This window comes from Nansenia antarctica, assembly GCF_963989245.1.
Source record: "Nansenia antarctica genome assembly, chromosome: 16".
NCBI lineage: Eukaryota > Metazoa > Chordata > Actinopteri > Argentiniformes > Microstomatidae > Nansenia > Nansenia antarctica.
The window spans coordinates 19,477,826-19,504,331 of NC_137686.1; the positions used below are offsets into that span (position 1 = coordinate 19,477,826).

The 26,506-nt window shown below is 49.2% G+C and overlaps 1 protein-coding gene across 2 annotated transcripts in view; it reads right to left on the reverse strand.

Annotated features, from left to right (window-relative positions):
• Positions 1 to 3,233: 3,233 nt before the first annotated feature.
• Positions 3,234 to 26,506, reverse strand: part of insra (insulin receptor a) — a 45,929-nt gene continuing 22,656 nt past the window's right edge. For both annotated transcript variants that reach the window (XM_080546657.1, XM_080546658.1), the window contains exons 3-21: positions 24,219 to 24,546; positions 19,565 to 19,704; positions 18,846 to 18,990; positions 18,197 to 18,411; positions 16,651 to 16,777; positions 15,826 to 16,076; positions 14,043 to 14,210; positions 13,551 to 13,749; positions 12,539 to 12,822; positions 11,396 to 11,535; positions 10,277 to 10,436; positions 9,827 to 9,929; positions 9,454 to 9,521; positions 8,791 to 9,020; positions 6,698 to 6,808; positions 6,381 to 6,540; positions 6,031 to 6,160; positions 5,236 to 5,370; positions 3,234 to 4,722 (exon numbers count right to left, since the gene is read on the reverse strand). In XM_080546657.1, the coding sequence (XP_080402783.1) occupies positions 4,368 to 4,722; positions 5,236 to 5,370; positions 6,031 to 6,160; positions 6,381 to 6,540; positions 6,698 to 6,808; positions 8,791 to 9,020; positions 9,454 to 9,521; positions 9,827 to 9,929; positions 10,277 to 10,436; positions 11,396 to 11,535; positions 12,539 to 12,822; positions 13,551 to 13,749; positions 14,043 to 14,210; positions 15,826 to 16,076; positions 16,651 to 16,777; positions 18,197 to 18,411; positions 18,846 to 18,990; positions 19,565 to 19,704; positions 24,219 to 24,546 (3,449 nt within the window). In that variant the 3' untranslated portion in view covers positions 3,234 to 4,367. The remainder of the gene's footprint in view (positions 4,723 to 5,235; positions 5,371 to 6,030; positions 6,161 to 6,380; positions 6,541 to 6,697; positions 6,809 to 8,790; positions 9,021 to 9,453; positions 9,522 to 9,826; positions 9,930 to 10,276; positions 10,437 to 11,395; positions 11,536 to 12,538; positions 12,823 to 13,550; positions 13,750 to 14,042; positions 14,211 to 15,825; positions 16,077 to 16,650; positions 16,778 to 18,196; positions 18,412 to 18,845; positions 18,991 to 19,564; positions 19,705 to 24,218; positions 24,547 to 26,506) is intronic.

Here is a 26,506-nt window from a genome sequence, read left to right on the forward strand (position 1 = left end):
TTCGTTGTAGTCGAGGGATCTGCATCTGAAAAGTAGACCTCGCAGTAACAATATTGTATATTGATCATTTAAAAATTGTTGTATTGATGTATGAATCTGAATAATATATATATATAAATAGCATAGCACTGGGTATAGATCATTGGTTGATGATCAACCAGAGAGTGACGTCATCCTAGACCTCGAACGATCCTTGGCATCATCTCATCACTGAGACATTTTCAAACAGTTACCATGGAAACGAGATGTTGGAAAAAATAATGCAACTTTTTGTTGTGATTCGATCACAAACAACTTCCACAACACCCACAACAGGAAACATGCAACGGTAGTGTGAAACTGTAATTGTGAGTTGTATTGTTATATAACAACGTTTCAGTATAATGACAATGTAGTGATTTGTAGAGCTTGTGTAAACTGAACTTGCATTCAGCAAGTTAGTCAAGTTAGCAAGTTAGTCTCTGCTAGCTCTGTTAGTCAGTATAAACAAAATGAACAATAGTCAGCTGGAAATACATTATGCCTTGCTGTCATAATGTTAAGCAGTAAGCCAACACATTATTACATTTTATATATTATTACAATTAATATTAATATTAAATTAAAAAGCCATTACTGTGCTTTAATTTAGATAGCTGGAGTGTTCGATGCCCCGGACAGACTGACTGAGAAACAGAGCCACAGCAGACCGTTTAATTTCAAGCAGCTTGAGAAGAAGGAGACATTAAAACAGAAGTTTGGGCACCAGACTCCGAGATGGGGAGGGCAGACACCAAGAGACCACAGGCTGCAAAGGCAAAGGGGGATATGGACACAAACAGGAGCAAGAGTCAAATGCAGGGTGGCTCTAACGCCGAGCATGGTTGTGGAGATAGGAGCACCGCTGGCTCAGGCTGCAGGGGTAGAGCAAGGAGCATGGAGGCCGACAGGGGCCCCAAGCCTGGCCGGGTCACCATCCTGAAGAGAGGCACAGCGCCTGTCAAGGATGTGATCAGGACTGTGGGTGGTCTGCTGCGCCCCAGAAGCAGCAAAGCCCAGAGTGAACAGGCCACTGCCAGTGGGGGCCGAAGGGAGAGCCAGGAGGGAGGCCCCCTACAGGATAAGAGAGTCAACATGGAGACACGCTGGTACAGTAGCTCTCCACTGCCTGACGGGGGCGCCATGCCCTTCCGCCGTAAGAAGAGTGCCAGAGTGCATTTCAGTGTATCGTGGGCAGATGAAGCGTACTGGTCACGCTGGGACGGCTGGGATGAGGTTATTAAGTGGGGGGACGAGAAGGAGGAGGTGGAGGAGAGAAGAGGCACAGCGCCTGTCAAGGATGTGATCAGGACTGTGGGTGGTCTGCTGCGCCCCAGAAGCAGCAAAGCCCAGAGTGAACAGGCCACTGCCATAGTCACACGACTGCCTCGAGGAGGGAGGTCAAGAGAGGTCAAGGCCAAGGCTAACACGGTGGGCAGGAGGAGGCAGCAGTGGGTCCCATACACCTCCTTGTCCACTGAACCTGCTCTACCCCAGCCCAGTGGGGGCCGAAGGGAGAGCCAGGAGGGAGGCCCCCTACAGGATAAGAGAGTCAACATGGAGACACGCTGGTACAGTAGCTCTCCACTGCCTGACGGGGGCGCCATGCCCTTCCGCCATAAGAAGAGTGCCAGAGTGCATTTCAGTGTATCGTGGGCGGATGAAGCGTACTGGTCACGCTGGGACGGCTGGGATGAGGTTATTAAGTGGGGGGACGAGAAGGAGAGCCAGGAGGGAGGCCCCCTACAGGATAAGAGAGTCAACATGGAGACACGCTGGTACAGTAGCTCTCCACTGCCTGACGGGGGCGCCATGCCCTTCCGCCGTAAGAAGAGTGCCAGAGTGCATTTCAGTGTATCGTGGGCGGATGAAGCGTACTGGTCACACTGGGACGGCTGGGATGAGGTTATTAAGTGGGGGGACAAGAAGGAGGAGGTGGAGGAGGAGGGGATGGGGATGGGGAAGCAGAAAACCAAGAGTGAACAGAGAGAGAGATGCAGAGAGAAGACAAGCCAGAAGAGGAACTAGACAGAGGGGGGAATAGGGATATGGAGTGGCAGAGAGACGGCATATCGTTTTATGAAGAGAAAATTTGAATATTCATATTAGAGAGAAATAAACAGACGGCTATCTTTTTCAAATGTTGCTCTTCTGTTCTGTTGTGTAGATAAAAGTCCTAGGGAAAGCAAACATAGGCCATCGTATTATCATGGAATCTATCCAGTCACGTTACACTTATCACATATCTACTGTAGCAGAAATGGCCAACACCAATAGACTGCAGGCATGGACAGGCCAGTGTGTAGAGGGCTTTACAGAGCAGCTAGAACGTCTGGAGCAGACAGAATGTGACACTAAAACCGAACTGTCAGGTGACATTTGGAAGTTGTTTACCTCACCTCACAGGTCAACAATGCGCTGCACTAAAACACACCGTCACCAACTGTCCTCTCGTCTTATGTAACGAAAGGTCACCGATGCAAAAACAGCTCACAGAGACCAATTTAGAAGCCCTATAGACATGTCATCAACACTTAGACACACACACTTCCATTGGGATGGCAAAAGTACAATTACAAACAATGAAAAGGCAAAATTACCTTGTTTTGTGTTTCAGAGATAAGCAGGATGTGTTGGGTGGTAGGCACACAAAATTTGGTTTGAGTAATGATTAGCCCAAACTGACCTTGACGGCATTGCCCTCCTGTGGTAGAAGCCAGACAATGCACATCATGAGTTGGCTCGTTAGGAGCGTTGGAGCGGGACGGTGTGTTCTAAATAGAACCGGACATTTCCTCATACCTCCTTGGAGAGCCTATAAAATGACGTGTGCTTCTTTTCTTTTCTTTCTCATTGCAGGATATTCTCTAATCTTCACAATCACCAACATAAAGACAGATCGGTTTAATCCACTGAATTGCTCTAAGACAGTGTCAATTGTCAGTGTCAATCAATTGTTGACATTTAACTCAGGTGGAGAATATTTAGCAAAATTCCACTGGGTTGGAATGATTAAATGACACCCTCTTGCTATTGTTACAATTCCCAATAACGACCTCCCCTCTAACTCTCACCACATATAACATCAACAGTGGGTGCCATTACACAGACCCCTGCCATAACCTATGACCTAATACTTGGTCACAAAACCCCACAATACGACAGGAAATGGTGATAAATAACACACGTTCCACGACCCTCTTCATGAATGCACCTTGCTGCTTTATTTACAGCACAGTTTTATTTGATCTTGATATTAAGGGCAGACATTTGAAGCCAAAGGCGCCAACACTCCTCTGCATGTGCATCCGATAGATAGAAAAAAGACCAAGTGCTGTTGGTTGATCAGAAGTCCAAATGATAATCAGTATGATTTCTGGATTAGAAAAAATAAAGATAAGAGACTAACATTGTAAAAACATTTCTACGACCGGAAATACCTCATGAATGACAACATTTCAACTATGTACAAAAACATCAATAATATATTTATATATATTTATATCTTCTATACCCACTAAAATATACCAAAAAAGAAGCAGCTATTGGTCAATCTGAGGAACTCGTTTGTCAAATGCTTTTGAAACAGTTTAAATATCCTTCAGCTGTAAATGTGAAAACTCAAAGAGAAAAATGTAAAGTAAATAAATTAAAAATAACCAACAAAAATCGGTTCATTCTGTGTGATGTTTGGAATACTGCAGAGTGTGAGGAGACAAGTATCTAACAAGCTTCTCCAGTGGATAAGAGTTTGTTGGAAGATGGACACGTTTGGCCATCCAACAGTTCTCCCAAGATTCAAAATAGTCTTTCATCGAGAACTTTTAAGTACAAAGAGTTCAGACACACTTCCATGACAAGGATTCAGGCCACAGACAGAGAAGGGCACTTTTAAACTGAGCAACCCCAGGGAGAAACCCACTGTCGAGGGAGGGGGGAAAGTCATAAGGAGGGGGGGGGGGGGGGGGTCATGGGTTTAGCAGCCTCCTGGTTATCCCAAAGTTTAGTTTCACAGTTGATTCCATCCGCATCCGCCCAGTCGTGGAAACTTGGCAATATTAAAAAAATAATCGAAGACAAGTCAAGAGAGAAGCAGGAGGTTCTTTTTTTTTCTTTTTCTTATATTTTTTTAAATACAAAATAAATGTCTGTATCCTGGTTCTGGTGTTGACATACTGTAGTGTTGTGGCATCTGAGAGGAGAAAAATAACGTCCTGAGATATGCTTCGAGAGGGGCTTTCTGAAAAGAGTGATAAAAGTGATATCTATATAAAATGACAAAACAAAACAAAAATATATATATTTATATCTATGCATCTGTGTTGGGGGGGGGGGGGGGGTGTGTGGTGTTAGGAGGGGCTAAATCTGGGAAGGGCTAGTATTCGTCCGTTCGTCTTCCCTCCGTTCATGTGTGTGTAGGGGATGTGTTCCTCGTAGCTCCCCCTGAGGCCCACGGAGGAGCCCTCCTCTCTGTCTGAACACTGGTCTCTGTGGGAGTAGGAGCTGGGGTCCAGGGGGATGCTCTCCATGTTCTCCATGTCCATGTCAAAGTCCTCTGTCTCGGGAGGCTTGTTCTCCTCGCTGTAGTAGAAGGACATCTCCTGGAAGGACGGGTGAAGGTCCTCCCGCATCATCTCGATGATCTCCTGGAAGCTGGGCCGCAGCTTGGGGTTGTACTTCCAACACATCTGCATCAGGTTGTGTCTGTCAGGAGGGGAGGGCAGAGGGAGCTGCTGTTACACTGTATCAATGACTCTTACAAGAGTACAAGTCCTACACATTGTATTGGCGTCTATTGAGATTGAACCATTCAGTTTTCACAGAACACCGATGTTACATAAAAAGGATTGAATGTACAGTTAATGTACAGTTTCATGCACATTATGGTCTTCGTCTCTAACATCCTTTACATTTACATTTTTACCATTTATCAAACGCTTTTATCCAAAGCGACTTACAATTAGAGATTAATGGGACAGTCTGCCTGGAGTAAGTTAGGGCTAAGTGCCTTACTCAGGGACACACTAGTGGTGGTGGTCCACCACTCTTGGGGATTTTAACTCATGCCCTTCTGATCACCAGTCCAACTCACTATCCACTATGCCACCACATCCTCATCCCAGCCTGTCTGGGTACTTGCTGCCTGTCTGGGTTCTTACAGCCTGTATGGGTTTTTACAGCCTGTCTGGGTTCTTACAGCCTGTTTTGGGTACTTACAGCCTGTCTGCACAGTTGTCTGGCCTGTCCAGGATTCCTCCGTCCATGACGAACTTGAGGACCTGCTCGTTGGACAGGCCCTGGTAGGGCTGCTCTGCCAGCGTACTGATCTCCCACAGCACCACTCCAAACGCCCTGGGACACACACACACACACACACACACACACACACACACACACACAGACACAGACGACACAGACGACACAGACAGACACAGACACACAGACACACACACACACACACACACACACACACACACACACACAGACACAGACGACACAGACGACACAGACAGACACAGACACACAGACACACAGACATACACACACACACACACACACACACAGACACACACAGACACACACACAGACACACACACACAGACAAACACAGAGAGAGAGATACAGAGACAGATAAAAGAGATATGAGGACAGGCAATTGGCTCACTGTTATTCTGGCTAAGCCTGCTGGCCTGGTAGACAGTAAAAGAACCCGCTGACTCTGAGAGCTGAATTTACACTTCTGGCACAAACTACTCTGCAAACCCATAAAGACTACGGTCAAAAGAGCTGTAATGAATGGGCTCTAGGCATATTATGAGGAGAGTTCTGTATGAATACATCTGAGGTAGTGTGCTGAAGCCAGGTGTCTCATATATCTGTTTGAATGCAAGAAGCATCAGTACCCCTGGACATTGTATAAGCTTGTACATGCGCACAAACACACACGCGCACGCACGCACAAACACACACACGCACACGCACACGCACACACATCTAATCTAATATGCTCACCAGCAGTCTGAGTGGGCGGTGAACACGCCGTCCTTGAGTGACTCAGGGGCCATCCACCTGACAGGGAGCAGGCCCTTCCCTCCCTTCCTGTAGTAATCAGTCTCGTAGATGTCTCGCGTCATGCCAAAGTCTGGGGCAGAACAAAGCCATTTAGACAGTACATCATGGAGGGTGAACCCAGTCAACTCAACGAATACTAATGGTTTAGATACATTTGGGTAACATAGAATTTCTTCTTTTGAGACAGTACAACACCCTAAAGTACATCCTTTGAATGTAACTGAACATCTTTTAAGTTTATTTATTTATGGACATTGTACGATTCAAATTCAAAGTACAGATGATCACACCTCCTATTTTGACGGTGAGATCTGTGCCGACCATGCAGTTCCTGGCTGCCAGGTCTCTGTGGACAAACTTCTTGGCGTTGAGGTAGGCCATGCCGTCTGCGATCTCCGCTGACATCTGGATCATCTCCTTCAGAGTGGGCGGGGGGCGCCCCGGATTGTTCTAGAACACAACCAAGAGGGCACATGAGGTCATCTAAATTCACACACCCTATGATCGTCTCTGCTGTGAAATCTAACATTTATGACACTTGACCCTCTCTATTATTGCTTTAAAAAATAGGGGCCTCCTATAGGGGGCAGTAGAGCGTGTTTGTTACCTCTGAGTCGGGCCTGAGGCAGCGCAGGTAGCTCTTCAGGTCTCCATGGGTCATCAGCTCCATGACAACCAGAGTGGGCTGGCCTTTAGACACCACGCCCAGCAGTCTCACCTGGGGGAGAGGGGGCGGGGCACAAAGAGTCATCTTATGTCATACCACAGTCATATTGTACAATTGTATCGCAGTGTTTCCTCTATATGCATTTATTGGTGGCGGGCCGCCACGAATGAATTTCCTCCGCCACCAATTGATTCAGTCCACAAAAAAATAAAAAATAAAATAAAATAAAAATAACAAAAAAGATCTGAACATTTTAGCTGATTAAAATATATCTGATCCTAGATCAGCGCTATAATGGATGTTGACTAAAAGTGCACCTAAATCCACGCCCATCTCTCTCTAACCGCTGATCCAAAATCAGATTAATGACATTCAGTTGACGACGTGACACAAGGGCTCCTGATTGGTCTAAATGTGAACTGTGGTATTATTGTTATTGTGTACAGGCCACCGTAGTGACATCAGGGGGGTATTCCATCAACATTGCTGAAGGGAAAATCCAGGTTTAGTCTGATAAGTCTCGCGAGAGTTCTTAAAAAGATCCAGGCATATTCTGATAGGTCTCGCGAGAGTTATCAAAAATAAGCCAGGATTTTCCTTTAGCGACGTTGATGGAATACCCCCCAGGTCAGGTGGGCAGGTTACGACGAGACAACAAGAGACCGGTATTGTAGAGCTTACAGAGCGAGTTAAAATAAAGACACTTACATTGAAATACAGAAGGACTCACGTGTATGTTTAATAGAATAACACGACATGGTGTCAGAAGTCCTGTAAGTGAGTGTTAAGAGTTAGATCGGCCGACAAGTGTCATTTGAGCTTGTGACGGTGAGAAGGGAGAAGAAAAGATGGATGCTAATGCTAACGCGGGAGCAGCTGCAGTCCAGAGAACGGCGCCAGTTTCAAGTGCTACGTTCAGCATCCAGCCTCCGGATCAGCCTAGCATCTAAAAGATACAAAAAGCTGATCTAGCTAGCTAGGTGCACAGGATACGATTCTTATGTGCCGTCACTTTAGCAACGACACAGTATTGTCAAGGGGAAAAGAAGGGGAGACGATTTTTTTATTGACAACGGAATTACATGCTGGAAAAACATGCAGACACAGACAATAAGAGACACACGGGAGAAGTACGGGAAAACAGGGCTCATGTGGGTGTCATCAAAGGTAAGAGTTTGTTTTCTTTAACTCAGCTGATACTCAGCTGTTTATCGAATGCTCCATCTGACTGTGATTTTACTTCTGTAATGTGGTGGGTTGACATAATTCACGCACGGAACTATGGGTTGAGACTATTGTTCCGTCCGCAGTTGAGTGCGTAGTACCCAAGTTGTTTAGACTGTTCTATTTACTGCTTGAGTGTGTTGTTGACAATCGTTCATATCCTTCATTAAACATTTAGCTTTGTCATTTGATACGCCGCCTACGACTACCATCTCTCTGCACTACAGTAAACAGTTAATCAGTAACGTTAGCCGCTTTTGTGCTCATGTAGGCCTACTTCGTATTATATTATAGCTGATGATCTTTGTGTGTGTGTATGTGACTGTCAGTCACAAGTTTATATTCTGTATATTATTTTATTTTTTTTGGCCATCCTCGAGTTTTGGCTGAAATTACGTCGTTGTTTTGAGCGCGCGTGCACGCGGAAAAAAAATCACGCGCTATGCGCGCGGTCAGGGTTACCCGCCACCAATGTAAAAATTCCTGGAGGAAACACTGTATCGGCATCGCAATAAAATCAATAAATACACTACATATTTATCCTTCTTGGCTTATAAAGACGGTGACCAAGGGGCGCCTGGGTGGCGTAGCTCACTAAGGCACATGCCACGTAATCGCAGGGTCCCTGGTTCGATTCCGGCCGTCGACCTATCCTGAATGTCATCCCTCCTCTCTCTCTCACCCACCCACCCACCCTTCTTGTCAATCTCTACTGTCTCCATCCCAATAAAGCAGAAATGGCCTAAACATTTTTTTTTAAACATAAAAAAAAAAAAAGAAGAAGAAAAAAGACGAGGGGTTTCTCTTACCACGTGGTGACAGGTGAAGGCCTTCATGACGGAGGCCTCGTTGAGGAACTCGATCCTCTCTCTCAGGCTGGCCGACTCGTTCACCGTCTTCACGGCCACGTGGGTCTCACCCTCGCCCTTGATGATGTCCTTGGCGATGCCCTCGTAGACCATGCCGAAGGAGCCCTGGCCCAGCTCCCGCAGGATGTTGATCTTGTCCCGCGCCACCTCCCAGTCGTCAGGCTCGTACACTGCCAGCACACAAAGACAACAGGTTTTTTGTGCGTCCAGCTTTTATCTTTTTTGTATTTTTGTTCTGTTTTTTTTGTTTTTTGTACAGTGTCCTCGAGTCTGAGAAAGGCGCTTTTAAATGTATTATTATTATAAACTGTCACTGTCAAGCCTGGAATTTCAGTAGCTCAGTTCTTCCACACAGATCACAGACACCATGATAATACCTGTACCAGGAGGCTAGCCCTTGTGTGTGTCAGTCTATGCTAAAAACCCTTTTTTGTTGTTGTTGTCATCATCAACTGAGCTATGTGCATTCATGTGCAGCGGTTCTCAACCTTTTTGGCTCGTGATGCCCCCCAAAAATTGTAGGTCGAGCCGACCCCCAAGGTTGAGAAGCACTGTCTTAGTGAAGGTAACCTGAGAATCAGCAGCTTAACCATGTCTCCTTACCGTCAGCAGCACTGAGGTACTCTGGGTTAGAAGAGGCATAGATCTGTCCAGAAGGTCCCTGGGTTTGCCTTGAGGGAAACAGAAAGCAGGTTTAATGATACATCATGAAACCACTACAGAGTACCCAGATCAATGTAGGGTGAATACTCAAGACGCATTAGGAGAGAAGCAGAATCTCTGTGGCAAAGTTTGTTGCACTAACAACGCTTAGGTTGTGGGTTTGATTCCTGCTGGGACCATATACGCTACTATATAGACAAATGTCTGTCTTTTAGAGGACTGTTGAAAAATGTATGCACTCACTGCAATGTAAGTCGCTTTGGATAAAAGCGTCAGCTAAATGGCATATATATTATTATATTATATGACGTACTTCTTCTTGAACACGAAGACTCCTCCTGCTGCCACAAACAGCAGCAGGACGATGCAGATGATCGGACCAATCACAATCTTCACCACGTTGGAGGGGTCCGTCCCTGTCAAACACACAGACCACAGACACGACGTGAATCACTCCCATCTCTCAGTCCCCGTGCCAGTCAATAACACCATATGTGACAGCAGCTGGTGAAAGCGGCCGAACAAATGTTCTGACTTATGGTGTCATTCAGGGCAGGGGGGGCTTGGTGGTAACAATCAGGAGAGGCTCGTTTGAATGCATGGAACAGGAATGAGGAATGGTATCCAACAACACGTGAGTTTAATACTATTCCTCCATTCATGACAATGAGCCTGTGTCCTCCCAGTTCTACCCCCACCAGCCTCCCTTGGTGTCACCCTAAAGGAGACCGGTGTACAAGGTGACGGTAGTCAAGCGACTTACGGAGGTCCTGCACGTAGAAGTGGGTGGGTTCCGTCCAGGAGCCGTTGCCGGCCAGCGACGTGGCCCGGATCCTCACGGTGTAGTTCCCAGGATGCACCACTCTCAGCTTACAGCCTTTGTCCGCGCTGAACGTCCTCCTGGACACGCAGTGGTGCAGCTCCTGAGACACCAGACACCACAGGAGGTTAGAGGAGGACGGACAGGACACAGATGTACAGGACACAGACGTACAGGACACAGACGTACAGGACACAGACGTACAGGACACAGACGTACAGGACACAGACGTACAGGACACAGACGTACAGGACACAGACGTACAGGAAACAGACGTACAGGACACAGACGTACAGGACACAGACGTACAGGACACAGACAGGCCTAATTCAGGGGAGGCGGGTGGAGGGAGATATCAGAGGACTGGCTTGTTGTAATACATGGGATGGATTGAGGAGTGGTATTCAAGGACGGACACCATTCCTTATTCCATTCGCCCGTCCTCTGACTTCTGCCTCCAGCCTCCCCCTGGCTATAAATACAGTTCTCTGGGTACACTCAAAAGTAAACACGGTGTTAGAAATAAGGCATTGCGTCACTGAAGACGACGCTGAGGCAGCCTGAACAGAAAAAACAACAACCTGAGAACAACATGTTTGTGTTATTCCTCTTCCGCCGTTTAAGTCGCTTTTTTTTGTTTTCAACTGGAAATCAACAGCTCTGAATGTGCAGATCACCATGGTAACTAAAACACATCACTAATGACGATGATGCGGTTTGGGGCTAAAATAACCTTTCCATTAAGGTTAATTTCCCCAATTACATTACAGAGACCAGAGAGGGCGTTCCATGTTCAAAATATAGACCATTGTTTCTGAGTAGAGTTTATGTGTGTGTGTGTGTGTGTGTGTGTGTGTGTGTGTGTGTGTGTGTGTGTGTAATAGTCTAATACATGTCTTTGGAAAGAGTAATATATATTCCAAGTGAACAAAGTGAGATTTTGGACACATCCAATGTTCAGTATGTGTGTGTGTGTGTGTGTGTGTGTGTGTGTGTGTGTGTGTGTGTGTGGGTGCGTGTGTGTGTGTGTGCGTGTGTGTAAAGACGCATCTGAACTCTGACCTCTGAGTCTCCCAGCCTCTTGTAGTTGACCTCATACAGGATGATCATGCCGTTAGGCGCCTGGGGCTCCTCCCACTTGATGTGCACCGTGTACTCAGACACGTCATAGGTGATGGGCCCGACCACGTCATCCGCTTTGTCTGTGGGTGACACACCAAAGACTTTAGGAGGAAAAAGAACACTTGGACACTTCCACAATCCACCCCGCAACTTCACTGCACACAAAGGGTTACCACTTCAGTCCAAGCCTTCACTCATCAATCTAGAATCAACAATCACTTACAGTCCTTTCTTCGGAGTCATTCAGAGGACACAAGTTATTTTTTCTGAGTGGGGCAGTCCCACTCATATTTTTCATTTTATTGACAGGTATGGTAGAGATTTAGACAGGAAGGATGGGTGAGAGAGAGGAGGGATGACATGCAGGATATGTCCCCGGCCGGAATCGAACCGGGGACCCTGCGGTTACATGGTCCGCGCTTAACCCGCTACACCACCTAAGCGCCCCCTCAGAGGACACATTTGCCACTCATTCCTGACTAAAGTAGCTCCGATGGTTTAGAGGCGTAGCAATACTGTGTGTGTTGTGGTGTGGGTGTTATGCTGCTATATACTGTATTAGTGTCCATGGTTGTTGTTGTTGTTTTATTATTATTTATGTCTCCTTATGGTCGTGCTATTTTAGTTCTTGTTAGTCTTTGGATGCTGTTTTGGTGTTTAGTATTGCCATTTGTCATTTTCTTTTACAAAGTATTTTCTATAGAGGGGATATGTACCTTTTTACTTTTTATAAATATTGTATTCACAATTGATGCTCTCCAAAAAACCCAATAAACAAAGTTTAAAAAAGAATAATCATTTCCACTCCCTAGGCTTGTTCCTTCATCTCCAGCCAGCCCGGGGGCCCCTTGTGTAAGAACGTGTGTGTGAGTGAGACTAAGAACGTGTGTGTGAGTGAGACTAAGAAGTGTGTGTGTGAGTGAGACTAACAGTAGCGGCAGTTAGAAGATAAGTGAATATATTTTTGTATCTCTTTCGTATAAATGAAAACAAGCGTTGATACGTTGATATCTTAGCTCAATAAAAACATTTGAAATATAAAAGAAAGCAGCGGCGGTGGTCGGCGTGCTGCGTGGTGCGTACCCTCGGGCATGGTGCGGGCGCTGACGTAGGCGGCCATGCTGCAGCGGGCCGGGTCGCTGGGGTGGTTGCAGGCGTGGATCTCGATCTGGTAGCTGGTGAAGTGGCGGAGGCCGGAGATGACGGTGGACTCCTTGGAGTAGACCGTGAGCGCCACCTTGGTGCTCTCCGCCGCCGCCTCCTCCTCGGGGCTGAGGGTGGTGGCGGCGGGCGGGCTCGGGGCCGTGGTCAGGAACATCTGCGTCAGGTTGGCGATGCCCATGGCAGAGCGCCGCTGTCTGGTGGGCCTGGGGGGGGGAGGGACCAGGGAGAGTCACACCAACTTCTACTCAACTGAGGATCCTTTCGAAAAAGATCTAAACCTTCCAGACTATACGAAACTCACCTCAAATGTACACACATCTCCACACAAAGTTACTAAATGTATATAAGCTGTCATGCTTGTGTGATGTTGGATAACGACACACATCTATATAAAAAAATAATAATAAAAAAAAAAAAATCTGCCCATAGGGATAAGAACGCTGAGGAAACATACTGTAGTGCACAGACGGAACTGAACGTTCACCACTAGAGGGCGCTCAGGGGCTCTGCACGGGGACTCTACTGCTGAGATCCTGAGCCAGTGAGCAGGTAAAGCTCTCAGCTGCCGCCATGACAACAAAACAAAGGGAGGGGCTTTCCAAACAGCTCTCCAAATGGCACCAGCTGATCTAAAACCCTTACTTAGAGCTCTAGTTCTCCTACTTGATTTACAACCCTTCATTTTTGTGCTCGTCAGCTCTTTTCTTTTAAAGGTTGTTTTTTTCCCCTGAGTGGGGCAGTCCCACTCATATTTGTATTTTATTTTTTATTTTACTGGATAGAGTTAGTGAAGATAGACAGGAAAGTAAGGCGAAGAGGGCATGTCAGCAGGGCTTCGAACCCGTAGACGACATGGGCATGTGTGTGCACTGCAGACCGCGGTGCTAGACCACTGGACCACCCCCAGGCCACAACATTGTCAGACTCTTACTTGATCTCGAAGACCTCGTTGTGGAGGTAGTTCTCGAAGGTCTTGCGGTACTCCGAGTCCTCGGCCTCCTTCTTCAGCTCCTTGTCTGTCTTGGGACAGGCGCAGCAGCGGCCCCCCTGCCCCTGCTCCTCCGTCTGGTTCCACTTCTGCTCCTCGTCACTGTCCACCTGAGTGGGCACCCGCGACGGCAGCTTCATACCTACAGAGACACACACAGACACACACATAGACACACGCACACAAACAGAGAGAGAGAGAGACAGAGACAGATACAGACACAGAGACAGACAGACACAGAGACAGAGACAGAGACACAGACACAGACAGAGACACAGACAGAGACACAGACAGAGACACAGACACACACACACACGTCAGTTGCTGTCCTTCAGTTATACATTAGCATCTCTGATCGAGATGAATCTACATGGACAAAATGTACACACACTCCCCACACACACTCCACACCATCTACACACTGCCCACCCCTACCTTTCTGACAGTAGTCAAACTTGTAGAGCTCGCTGGCCTCCGGCTGCTGCTGGCAGAACACCAGGTAGTGGGTGATGTTGCCGTTGGGGTCGTTGGGGGGCTTCCACTTCAGGATGATCTGCGAGGAGGAGTTGGACGAGGAGATGGGGTCCAGGGGCACCGAGGGCTCTGAGACCAAGCAGGGACACGAGGGGTTAACACAACACAACAACATCTGTCATCAAACCCTGGTCCTGAAGGCCCGTGGGCTGTGCAGGCCTTTTTTGCGACTTTGCACCAACACACACACACACACACACACACACACACACACACACACACACACACACACACACACACACACACACACCGCGGTTCAACTGATGGAAGTGACTCATCAGTGGTTGATTAACTGAATCAGGTGTGTTCTGCACTTTGTACACCCCGATGAGTCAGCATCTCAGGGACTTGATGAACACTGTTTCACACTGATGGAAAGCAAAACAAGCAGCACGTTAAGAGTGTTTTTGTGTGCTTTTTATCTCTTAGTTTCATAGGGAGCGTGTGAGCAGAGGGAGGGAGGGAGGGAGGGGGGGGGGAGGAACTAAGACAAGTGAAACCCAGGGTGGCTGGCATGACCACGGTTCATTGTCACTATGTGATTATAATGTCCCGTCTGACCTGATGACAGCCTGGGTACTGGTCGGACCACATTGTCAGACTTGGTTTCAGAACAACAATGCTTCTGTCTAACGACCGCTTCCCCCTTGGAGCGGTAGCTAACCCAGACGTTTGCCAGACGAGATGGTGATAAAGATTTCCTCGGCACGACACACACACACACACCCAGTCTCTCTCTCACACACCCAGTCTCTCTCTCTCACACACACACACGCACACACACACCCATCCACACACAGTCTCTCTCTCTCTCTCTCTCACACACACACACACACACACACACACACACACACACACACACACACACACACAGTCTCTCTCTCTCTCACACACACACACACCCATCCACACACAGTCTCTCTCTCTCTCTCTCTCTCTCTCTCTCTCACACACACACACACACACATCCACACACAGTCTCTCTCTCTCTCTCACACACACACACACACACACACACACACAGCGGCTGGCAGTGAGAAGCTGCTGTGTGAGCCAGCATACCACGCCAGGCTAGTTAATTTACATAGAAGGCGTTTAGCGTGCAAGTGCATTACACACACACACACACACACACACGCACACACACAAATGTGGTTGATCAGGAAGCATAGACACACAACAGGTACAGAAGGAAGCTTGGCAGACACCTGGTCTTGCGGAGGCCTAACCACACCTCCTCTGGAGGAGACAGAGGTGTCTGACAGACAGATGGCACGAGGCAGCGCCCTGGGGGCACGCACTGCCCGTCTGCAGCTAAGCATTGTGGGTAAGCATTGCCCGCCTACGGGCGGCAGTGCCCAGGGTGAATCTGGCCACCTCCCGCTCTTTCCTGTTCTCTCTTGTTCTCCCTAATACCTACTTCCGATTTTACTGCCAAACAGCTAACGTAGAGGAGAACAGTGAGTCTAGAGACTAATGACAACATGTGTTTAGAGTGGTGGCGCAGGTGGGACTGGGGACAGGACTGGTTCTAGAGAGAGTCATGTCTAAAGGGGTCTGGAGGGGAGGGGGAAACAGTAGAACCAGGGCTAATGGGCCAGGTACCAGGGACCAAGGCAACAGAACCAGGGCCAACGCGGCCCAGGTCAACAGAGAGTCATCGTGTCGAGGGGGCGTGTCTTACTGGTGGCGTTGGTGCGGACGTAGATGATGGGGCTCTTGGCCCCGTGGGCCTGGTGTTCGTCGGAGGCAGAGAGCTGGGTCTTGACCATGATGGCGTACTGGGTCCAGGGCTTCAGAGGCAGGATGAGGTGGCCCGGCTCCTGCTGCTCCTTGCCCTCGGTGGCGCGGGCCGGCGGGTCCACGTCGGCGATCACCCAGCTGTTGGAGCCGCACGCGTCCTGCCCGTCAAACTCTGTCACGTTGTTGTAGGGTCTGGAGGGACACAGAGGCAGGCTGAGTGACGGCGACAGCGACGGCTCGACTTGAGAATCAGAATCGCTGAGAGTGACATTCTTTGGGTTTGGTTCCTCAACATTGGCATTGCAGCATCAGAAACAAAACCACAATAATGAAGTACAGTAAAATAAGTAATAAGAGTAATAAAACAATAGTGATGGTAGTAGCCAGTCTGGATTCAATAGTGCAAAATGCTGTGCCGAGTACAATAAGATGAAAGGCAATATAGTACAGTACAAGTAGTCAGGTAGAGTACAAGTAATCAAGGAGTGTGCAAGTAGTCATATTCAGAGAGGCTCTTCAGAGAGGGACAAAAGAGTCAGGGTGAGTCATAGCCACAGCCTAACTGTGACAGGCATAAGAGAAAGATTGTCAGATGTTGTTTAATGTTCTCCAGGCACCGGAAGGAGTTTCTAGACACTACCACAAGGTGAACTTACACTCTACAGTGCTTCGACCTTCAACCTCCCCCCCCACACTCCCCTCCCCTCCCCCGAGCTCAGGGTGTCACATCCAGAGTGTGTGAGGTGTCGACTTCAGGGGTACTCACGCCTCTTTGTAGAGCACCATGAACCCCAGCAGGTCTCTGAAGTCTTTGGGCCAGAAGGGCTCCCACTTGATGATGATCTTGTCAGGCAGCGTGCGGATCTGAGTGAACTTCAGGACCTGGTTCTCACCTGAGAGACGAGAGAGGAGGGGGAGAGGAGAGAGGAGGGGGAGAGAGGGGGAGAGAGGGACGTCAGCTGATGTTAGCCCAGCAGAGGCAGAGGAGGCCGGTGGAGGCAGACATCAGAAGACTGTTGAATGTGACACATTGTGATGCACAGGATGGAATGAGGAATGGTATCAAACATGTGTTTGACAATGAGCACATCTGCCTCCCCCAGCCTCCCCATGTACAGTAACCTTGGGTGTTGGGAAACTGAAAGGCTCTTATAACGGAAAACATGATCATGTACTCATCACGTGGTCCTCTGTGGCTCAGTTGGTAGAGCAAGGCGCTAACAACGTATATACCATATATACTGAAATGTATGCACTCACTGCAATGTCAGTCGCTTTGGATAAAAGCGTCAGCTAAATGGCGTATATTCAGTGTTTCCTCTATATGCATTTATTGGTGGCGGGCCGCCACGAAAGAATTTCCTCCGCCACTATTTGATTCAGGCTGCGCAGAAAGGCAGCGAGTTATTATGACCGGAGAACAGAAAAAAAGCAGATTGAAGCTAGATTTAGGCCGCTTCCAGACCAACATTTCGTTACGATTTAGGGGTAGTTATTTACAATATGTTACAATGTTGCAATTAACCTCGTCGTTTGTGTTCGCACTGCAATCGAGACTGAATCAGATAGCGAGGCGCACGCGCTTTCAAAACAGTTTTGTGATTGGTCCGAATGTGTGTGTGTGTAATGCGCGTTCCGCATGTTCCGCTGCAGCTGTAGGATATATTGGTATTTGAGCACCTTGTAGGAGTGACGGCAATAACAGGACGATCTAGTCGTTTTGCCGGTAGAAAAACAATCATGTGCGTTTTTTTATTTTTAACAACAACATTCATTAATCTCCGTCCCACTTATATCACGTCATATCACCCGCTAAGCAGCATGGGTGATGTAGTAAACATAAACATATAACAGTGCTTTATACAAGGCTGGAACGCCGTGAATTATGAATACTTTGCACGCTAACGAGCGGTCACTACAACCTTCTATATAAAATCACCTGCTCGGCTTTAATGACTTAACCGCTATTTAAGAAATTATAATTGTTGCTACCCTGTAGTTTTTGGTGAAACTTCGTCTTTGTTTTGAGCGCCAGTGCGCGTTTTATGCGCGTGCACGCGAAGATAGCCGCTCCGTAATGTGAAAAATCCTGGAGGAAACACTGGTATATTATTATTATTATTCTTACGTGTAGCCTCTAAAGCAGTCCTGCCGGGACCATATATATATATATATACAGTATATATATATATATATCATTTAAAAAAAACTGATGCACTCACTGCAATGTAAGTCACTTTGGATAAAAGCGCCAGCTAAATGGCATATATTATTATTATTATTATTATGATGATGATATATTTGTTTCTTACATGAGGCCTGGTCTCCGTTGGTCTTGGAGGCGATGTCGTTCTTGATCTGCCTGTCCTTGGTGCCTGTCTTCTCCTCCATCTTGCGGATCTCAGACATGCAGAGCTTTGAGTTGTAGTGGAAGAACATGCGGCCCTGCAGGATGGTCAGGTTGTGTTTGGACCAGTCCCACAGCTGACGCAGGTTCTGGTTGTCCAGGGCGTAGAATGAGTAGTTCCTACAAAACAACAACATGGGCGCAGGAATGAGCGTCTCAGTTTGACAGCTTGCTTTCTCCTTTTTCTTATGCCTGACCCAAGTTTTTTATTTATTTATTATGATGAAATTATTTTATGTAATATATTTTTAGGGCATTTCTGCTTTTATTGGGATAGATACAGCAGAGATTGACAGGAAGGATGGGTGAGAGAGGAGGGATGACATCGAACCAGGAAGCTTGCGATGATAAGGTATGCCCATCAGTGTGCTCCGTCACTAAGCGCCCTGGTGTTTTTGAAGGAAACATTGCACTTATTACAAGTTTTCACTCGCATTATCAGAGTGTAACAGGAATCCCTAATTTGTCCTACTCATCAACTCAACACAAAATGGAGCCAGGAGCCTTTAAGTGTGGTGCGTGCGGGAGAGGCTCCGATGGGGCCGTCTGCTCACCCGACTTCCTGCGACTCCCCCCGGATGACGCGGAGCTTGCGTAGGAAGGAGAGGGAGACCAGGGCGTAGGAGCGGCGGACCGTCAGATAGCCCGTGATGACCTCCAGCTGACCCAGGTTCGCCTCCAGCTCCGCCGCGATGTTGTCTAGGGAACAGGGACGAGAGATGGGGGGGGTCAGGACCTTTCCCCTCTGACTCAAACAAGCCGGATACAGGTGGGCTCTGTATGAGACAGCCGTCTGGCTCTTCAGCTCGTGGCTTGTTGGTCTACGGTATTATTACACCTGAGGAACCTGTTCTCTACGGGAAGATCTGACAGAGCTAAAGATCGGGTTCACATTCACTTGCAATAATACACCAAAGAGTTACTTCTATCAGGACAAATGTTTCGGCCACCTATCCTTTAGAGTCCTGTTGTTGTATGCACTAACTGCAATGTAAGTCGCTTTGGATAAAAGCGTCAGCTAAATGTCATATTATTATTATTAGTAGTAGTATTGTTGGGCATATATTAATATTCCCTTGGAGGACTTTGGTCGTGTGTTTGCCGATCCTGACTCCTGCCATGACTGGTGGACAGATGAGTCACTTACTTAGTCAAGCGTCTCTGCTGTGAGTCTCTTTGGATAAAGGCGTCTGCTACACGCCGACAAGCGACAGCGTAACGTAAACTGTAGTGGTGGTGTGTGGTGTGTGACGTGCGCCGGGGGGGGACTCACTTCCTCCGCGGAGGTTGATGACCATGCTGCCGTTGAGCACGGTGCAGCCTCTCAGGCCCTGGGCGGCCGTGACCGAGTCCACCGTCTTCACGCCCATACACACCTTGGGGCAGAGCCCCGCGCAGGGCGTACAGTTCAGCCTGCGGGAGGACAGAGGAGGACACGGGTTAGGGACGACAACACAAGGGGACACGGAGACGTAGAACGCAACCACTTTCACTGAGGAAGGAAGGGGGGGGGGGGCACATTTACGTTTAAACCATTTAACAGACGCTTTTATCTAAAGCGACTTACAATTAGAGATTAGAGGGACAGTCTCCCTGGAGTAACTACGGGCTAACTGCCTTACTCAAGGGTGGTGGTGTTCCCAGGTGGGACTTGAACTCATGACCTTCTGACCACCAGGCCACCTCACTCTCCCACTAGGCCACCACTAGCCTGCAACTTTCCTCATATAACTCATTCAATGACTCGTCGAAATGACAACTCGAGTCAACTGCGTGTCAGGGGTTGGACACAGCCCGACAGGGTTACAACAAAACCTGTAAGACCTCCGCCCCCCCACCCGAACAGCAGAACAGTGAACTCTGTACTCCCCGGCAACCATTCTTACATTCTCCACACTCGTAATGGGATAAACGCTGACTTTCATAAGGGCAGCGCATTACGCCCCCGTTGACCTCTGTAATCTCGCAGCGGGCCCGGACCGACGACTTTAAGAGTCATCCCATGCTGCGGAGACAAAAGGTTTCTGAAGGTTTCAATTTGAGAGGATTAGTTGGGGGGGGGATTAGACAGTGATGGGTTGTTAGCTTAGGGCCATTGTCCCCCCGGAGCCCAGAGTGTCAGGCTGGTCTTTCTGCTGACTGGGTTGAGAGGTGAGAGGATCCTCCCTGGTCTGGTGAGTGTCTGGTGAGCTGGCGACGGAGAACGCCTTTCTCATATCCCGAACGCGGCCTCGGTGAAGGCCACCGACGTCTCGTAACCTCTGACGCGCAACACACTCCGTCTTGTTTCGCCTGGGAGCTATAGCGTGCATATTTTCATGACAACGCGTGTGTGTGTGATTTGCAGCCGCTAATTAGGTGAGGAGTGGCGGTATGTCCGTTGGCTACGGCAACTATCTGCAACCACGCAGCACCTGAAAATGACCCCCCATAGGCCCCCGGGGCAGGTTGACGTTTATAATGATAGCTTTGCGGGCCACAGGGTAAGACGTTTCTAGCCACGTGAGACGGGGAGATTCTTAGAATGCGACTGTTAAGGTCGTTACATATTCCAACGTCTCTCTCTTGAAAATGCGGGGGTATTCTGCTTCAGTCCTTCCATAACTTACACTCTGCCTTCCTTTGGCTGACAGTACCCTTTTCCATTTGAACACGATGAGAGACAGAGAGGGTACAGAGAGGTGAACGAGGGAGAGGTGTGGAGGAGAGAGAGAGAGAGAGAGAGAAAGAGGTGAAGAGGAGCAGGAAAGAGAGAGAGAAGAGATAAGCGAAAAGGAGTGGCGCAAGCGGAGGAGGAGAGAGAGAGAGAGAGAGGGGGGGAGACATGGCTGAACTCTCTCTGGCCAGAGGATAAAACAGGTCTGGATCTCGAAGTCCAGCTATGTGCTCCAGCTGCCTGCCAGCCTCCCCTCCTAGCAGCCAGGGTCAGGAGAGAGAGAAGACACAGTGGTGAACTCTCCCTGGCCCTGCCACGGTTAGCCTTCATCACAGAGGTCTGGAGCCCTGCCAGGCTAATCTCTTCTCCTAGCAGCCGGCCACAGACAGAGGGAGGGGACAGGACCGGCCTCTGGGGGGGGACAAGGATGGTGGGAGCCAGGGTGTTGAAACCCTCTCCCATCTCATCTGGGGCCTCATTCACTCACTTACCCTGGGCTGCGCTGCCTGGAACAAAAGGCACCAAGGCGCGAAGAGGCCAAGCCCTATCTCTGTCCAAGCAGATGATTAGTGTGTCTGGAGTCTGTCTGTGTGTGTGTGTGTGTGTGTGTGTGTGTGTGTGTGTGTGTGTGTGTCCACATGGAAAGACACACTCACACACACACACACGCACGTACACACACAGACAGACAGACACCCACCCACACACCCCCAGGACCAGGGTCACAGGCAGTGAGGGGAGGGACTGGGAGTCTTCGCGAGTGCAGTTGAAGGTCAGTGTCAATCGGCAGCGTCCCAAACTAAACTCCTCTCTCTCCGATAAGGCTGCACTCCTCCCTCTGTCTCCGCGGGGAGGCAAAGTCCTCGGGGAGGCAAAGTGTTTGGCAAAGTCCCTCCTTTAAAAAACGGAACGTTCTTCAGCCACGGCGTGTCCTTAAAAAACACTGTTGTCGGGATACGAGACGAGTGGCCTTGAGTGGCAGGCTGGCAGGGAGTCGCTGCTGGTGACTCAGACTACAGATGCGAAAACAACACGCTCGAAAAGCAGCAGCAGGCAGAAGAGATATATGGGACTGCGGAGATGCAGTGACTCATACACACACACACACGCGCACACACACACACGCGCACACACACACACGCGCACACACGCGCACACACACACACACACACGCACACACACACACACACGCACACACGCACACGAGCTCTGGGAGAGCAAAGTGAGGAGAGAGTGAAAAACATCCTTGTTGGTTTCCGCGACAACAGAGCATCAGGGATGGAGAGCGGGTCAGAAGCAGAGGCGCAAATGTGCCAGCCTCGCTGTTCCTCCTGCCCTGCTCCACACCCTGTACCCACGCCCTGTACCCTGTACCCACGCCCTGTACCATGTATCCTGTATCCACGCCCTGTACCCACGCCCTGTACCCTGTATCCATGCCCTGTACCCTGTACCCACGCCCTGTACCCTGTACCCTGTACCCACGCCCTGTACCCTGTATCCTGTATCCTGTACCCTGTACCCTGTACCCACGCCCTGTACCCTGTATCCTGTACCCTGTACCCACGCCCTGTACCCTGTATCCTGTACCCTGTACCCACGCCCTGTACCCTGTACCCACGCCCTGTACCCTGTATCCTGTACCCTGTACCCTGTACCCACGCCCTGTACCCTGTATCCTGTACCCTGTATCCTGTACCCTGTACCCACGCCCTGGACCCTGTATCCTGTACCCTGTACCCACGCCCTATACCCTGTACCCACGCCCTGTACCCTGTACCCACGCCCACACTGCAGGGACCGTCACTGAGAGAGACGCACGCAGACAGAGATACACACGGAGACACACACACACCCAGAGAGACACACACAGACACAGCCACACACCCACAGAGACACATACACACGCACACAGAGACACACATACACCCAGAGACACACACCCACGGAGACACACAGACACACACACACAAACAGACACACACACACACACACATACATACCCAGAGACACACACACACACACACCCCCAGAGACACACACACACACACTCCCAGGGACACACACACACACAACAAGGGAACCTTGAGATACTGCATTGTTAGTGCAGGGACCGGATGCAAACAGTCTTTTCATGACGGTTCTGAACTGGCACAATGGCCTCTCTCTCTCTCACCCAATCAGATGCAGGATGATAGAGTGTTTTTTCAAAACATCCTGTCGAAAAGGCAACAAGATGCATGTGAACATGAAAACATCCCCGACCTTATCTGGGAGGAAGGGCAGCATCACGTCCTGACTCATGTCAACAGCTGTGCCCAAAACACAGGACACGCCTTAGGAAGAAAGGGATATGGACTGAGGTGTGTGTGTGTGTGTGTGTGTGTGTTTACAGAGGAGCTGATGGTGATGATGATAATGATGGTGTGTGTGTGTGTGTGTGTGTGTGCTGTGTGTGTGTGTGTGTGTGTGTGTGTGCTGTGTGTGCGGTGTGTATGTGTGTGTATGTGGTGTGTGTGTGTGTGTGTGTGTGTGTGTGTGTGTGCTGTGTGTGCTGTGTGTATGTGTGTGTGTGTGTGTGTGTGTGTGTGTGTGTGTGTGTGTGTGTGTGTGCTGTGTGTGTGTGTGTGTGTGTGTGTGTGTGTGTGTGCTGTGTGTGCGGTGTGTATGTGTGTGTATGTGGTGTGTGTGTGTGTGTGTGTGTGTGTGTGTGTGTGTGTGCTGTGTGTGCTGTGTGTATGTGTGTGTGTGTGTGTGTGTGTGTGTGTGTGTGTGTGTGTGTGTGTGGTGTGTGTGTGTGTGGTGTGTGTGGTGTGTGTGTGTGTGTGTGTGTGTGTGTGTGCACGCGCATTTCAACTGCGGTGGACTCGACAGCGGTGTTGGAGTTACTCTGAAGTGTTTACGACCTCGGGATGATTTGAGTGTTTATTTATGTGGCGCAGCAGAGTGAACCATGACCAAAAGCATTGATTCCCCCGACACAGACCACGCCTAGTCCCTGGACTCAATCCCATTCTCGATAGAAGAACCTCCATGGGCGAATGCATCTGAGTCTAGGGATTAGTAAACACTTCAGAGGACTCCGTAAGTCCAACACCCACTGGCAAATCCACCACGGTTGAAACACAAACCACACACCCACCCACCCGTCCACCGACCGACCCACACACCCACACCATCATTATCATCATCACAACTTAATCTGTGTCGGATAAACCCCCACCCCCTCAACCCCACCCTCTCCCTCAAACCCAGACGCTGATGCACTTACGTGGAGGAGTTGATGGTGGTGTATCCGGAGGGACACTCGGGGATGCAGGCCCCGTTGTGGATGACGTACTCGTGACAGTCGGTCTTGCTCTTGCTCTGCTTGCACTTGTTGTGGAGCTCCTGGCAGAAGGAGAAGGCCACGCAGCGCCAGCCCCGGAAGGTGAAGTACCCCGGGGGGCAGCGCTCCACGCAGGTGCCCTGGTGCTGGAGGTGGCGGCAGGCCACGCACGCGCTGGCGTTGGCCCCCTCCGAGCAGCCGCCCAGGCAGTGGTCGTGACAACACTGGTTCTCCTTGGTGCAGGCGCGGTGTTTACACGAGGGGGGGCACACTGGACGGAGAGGAGGAGGAGGAGGAGGGAGAAGAGGGAGAGAGAGTTAATGTTTGTTACTGTAGTTGGTCCTTATGGGGGAACTGGCTATCAAAGAATTCAGTCTGAATTCAGTCAGTCAGGATTCAGTCTGAATTCAGTCAGTCAGGATTCAGTCTGAATTCAATCAGTCAGGATTCATGGCAGGAATGCATGAGACCCTGGCCCCCGCAAAAACCTCCTTAGCTCAGGGCACTTGGCAAACGTCTTAGTGGGACACAGAACGGTCCTCCTCTACTCATCAAAAACAACAACAAACAAATAGTACACACACCAACACCAACAGCGAAGGGCTCCGCCCCCAGTTGGCGAGAGGCAGACAGGCGGAGCGGGAAGGCGAGAGAAAAGAACGACTACGCTGAATGAAAAGAGTGAAAGATCCCATCACCACAAATCACAGGCTCAGCAGCGGACATGACCTTCATCTGTCACAGAGGAGTATGACAGATGTCAACAACCCAACCCAAGAAGAAGTCGCTCCATGAAAGTTATGCGCTGGCCTCTTTGTGACCTATACAGGCTCCTCTCAGGCGCGCAGATGGAAATAAACTGGCAGAAAGCTGTCGCACACACGCACAGGCGCACACACACACACACATACACAAAAGTTCAGTGACATCGCTGGGTTATGCACACGCGTCAGAGTGAAAGGTGACACAGAGAGCGCTGGCAGTGTGTGCGTGTGTTTGTGTGTGTGTGGTGTGCCCCTGTAGACCAGTCCGTTACATAACGCCAGCCTCTTTGTGGATTGGCAGGTGTGTGTGTGTGTGTGTGTGTATGTGTATGTGTGTGGGGGGGCGTCTCTAAGGTAAATACATGAGGACTGCCTATCCTCCAGGATTAGCTCATCCCTCTGAGAGGCAGATTAGAATTGGCCAACAGCAGGGGAGATAACCAGGGGCTCAGGGCAGGGCAGGTCACAGGTCAGCAGAGACGGACCGGCCTGTCTGTGTGTGTGTGTGTGTGTGTGTGTGTGTGTGTGTGTGTGTGGAGGGGGAGGGAGCTGCAGGTCTGAACAAACATGTACGTGGACACCACACGAATTCATGCGTACCAAGAGACGTGGAAATGGACACGCACAAACACACACACACACACACACAAACACTAACATGCATCACACACAAAACAACGACACAAGATAATACATTTGAAGCACAAAATCCTGTTCCTGTTGAACTTAACTGTCCGTTCTGTGTTATTAAACGTGTCATTGTCATCTGTGCCATTAAATAATGTCTAGAAGTCAGTACAAGACAAGTGCAACTGCTTTACTGTGTGTCAAGCAACTCAGGTTGAGGCAGGCGTGCGCATGCGTGTGTGTGTCCATATGTGCTGGGGTTCATTAGTGTCAAAACCGTCATGTGACACGAGGTCAGCCCGTCGAGGAGCAAAACAACAAGGACCCCTGTCCTCCTACATACGCCTTGCAACTGCCTGACCTAAAAACAGTGCAAGTGCATGAGTGAGTGAGTGCGCACGGCGGGGTGGGGGTACATGGGGGGAGGGAGGCAGTGCAAGGGGCATATAATTAGGAAAACAATCCCTAAAACTGTGTCCAACTTTTGTCAACCTCAAATGTTAACATAAAAACCCAATCCATAAAAAAAAAAAAAAAAAGGGTGTATACTGAAAAACATGTTCTACCCGTCTACTGTCTTTTTCTCACACTACACTCCCATTGTCTCACCTCAGGGGCGACACACACACACACACACACGCAGCTGCGACTGCCTGCACGCACTCAACGCTCACACACTCCTGATCCCCCCTAAAGGGGTTGCAGTGAGTCCATGCCGGAGCACAGCCCCAGCAGCAGATCCACCCTCAGCCTTAACCAATGTGTTGGCTGGCTGGGGAAGCTAGCCATTCAATGGCCTCTCCCATCTCTGAGGAAGAGCAGCGCAGAGTTAACCCTTCA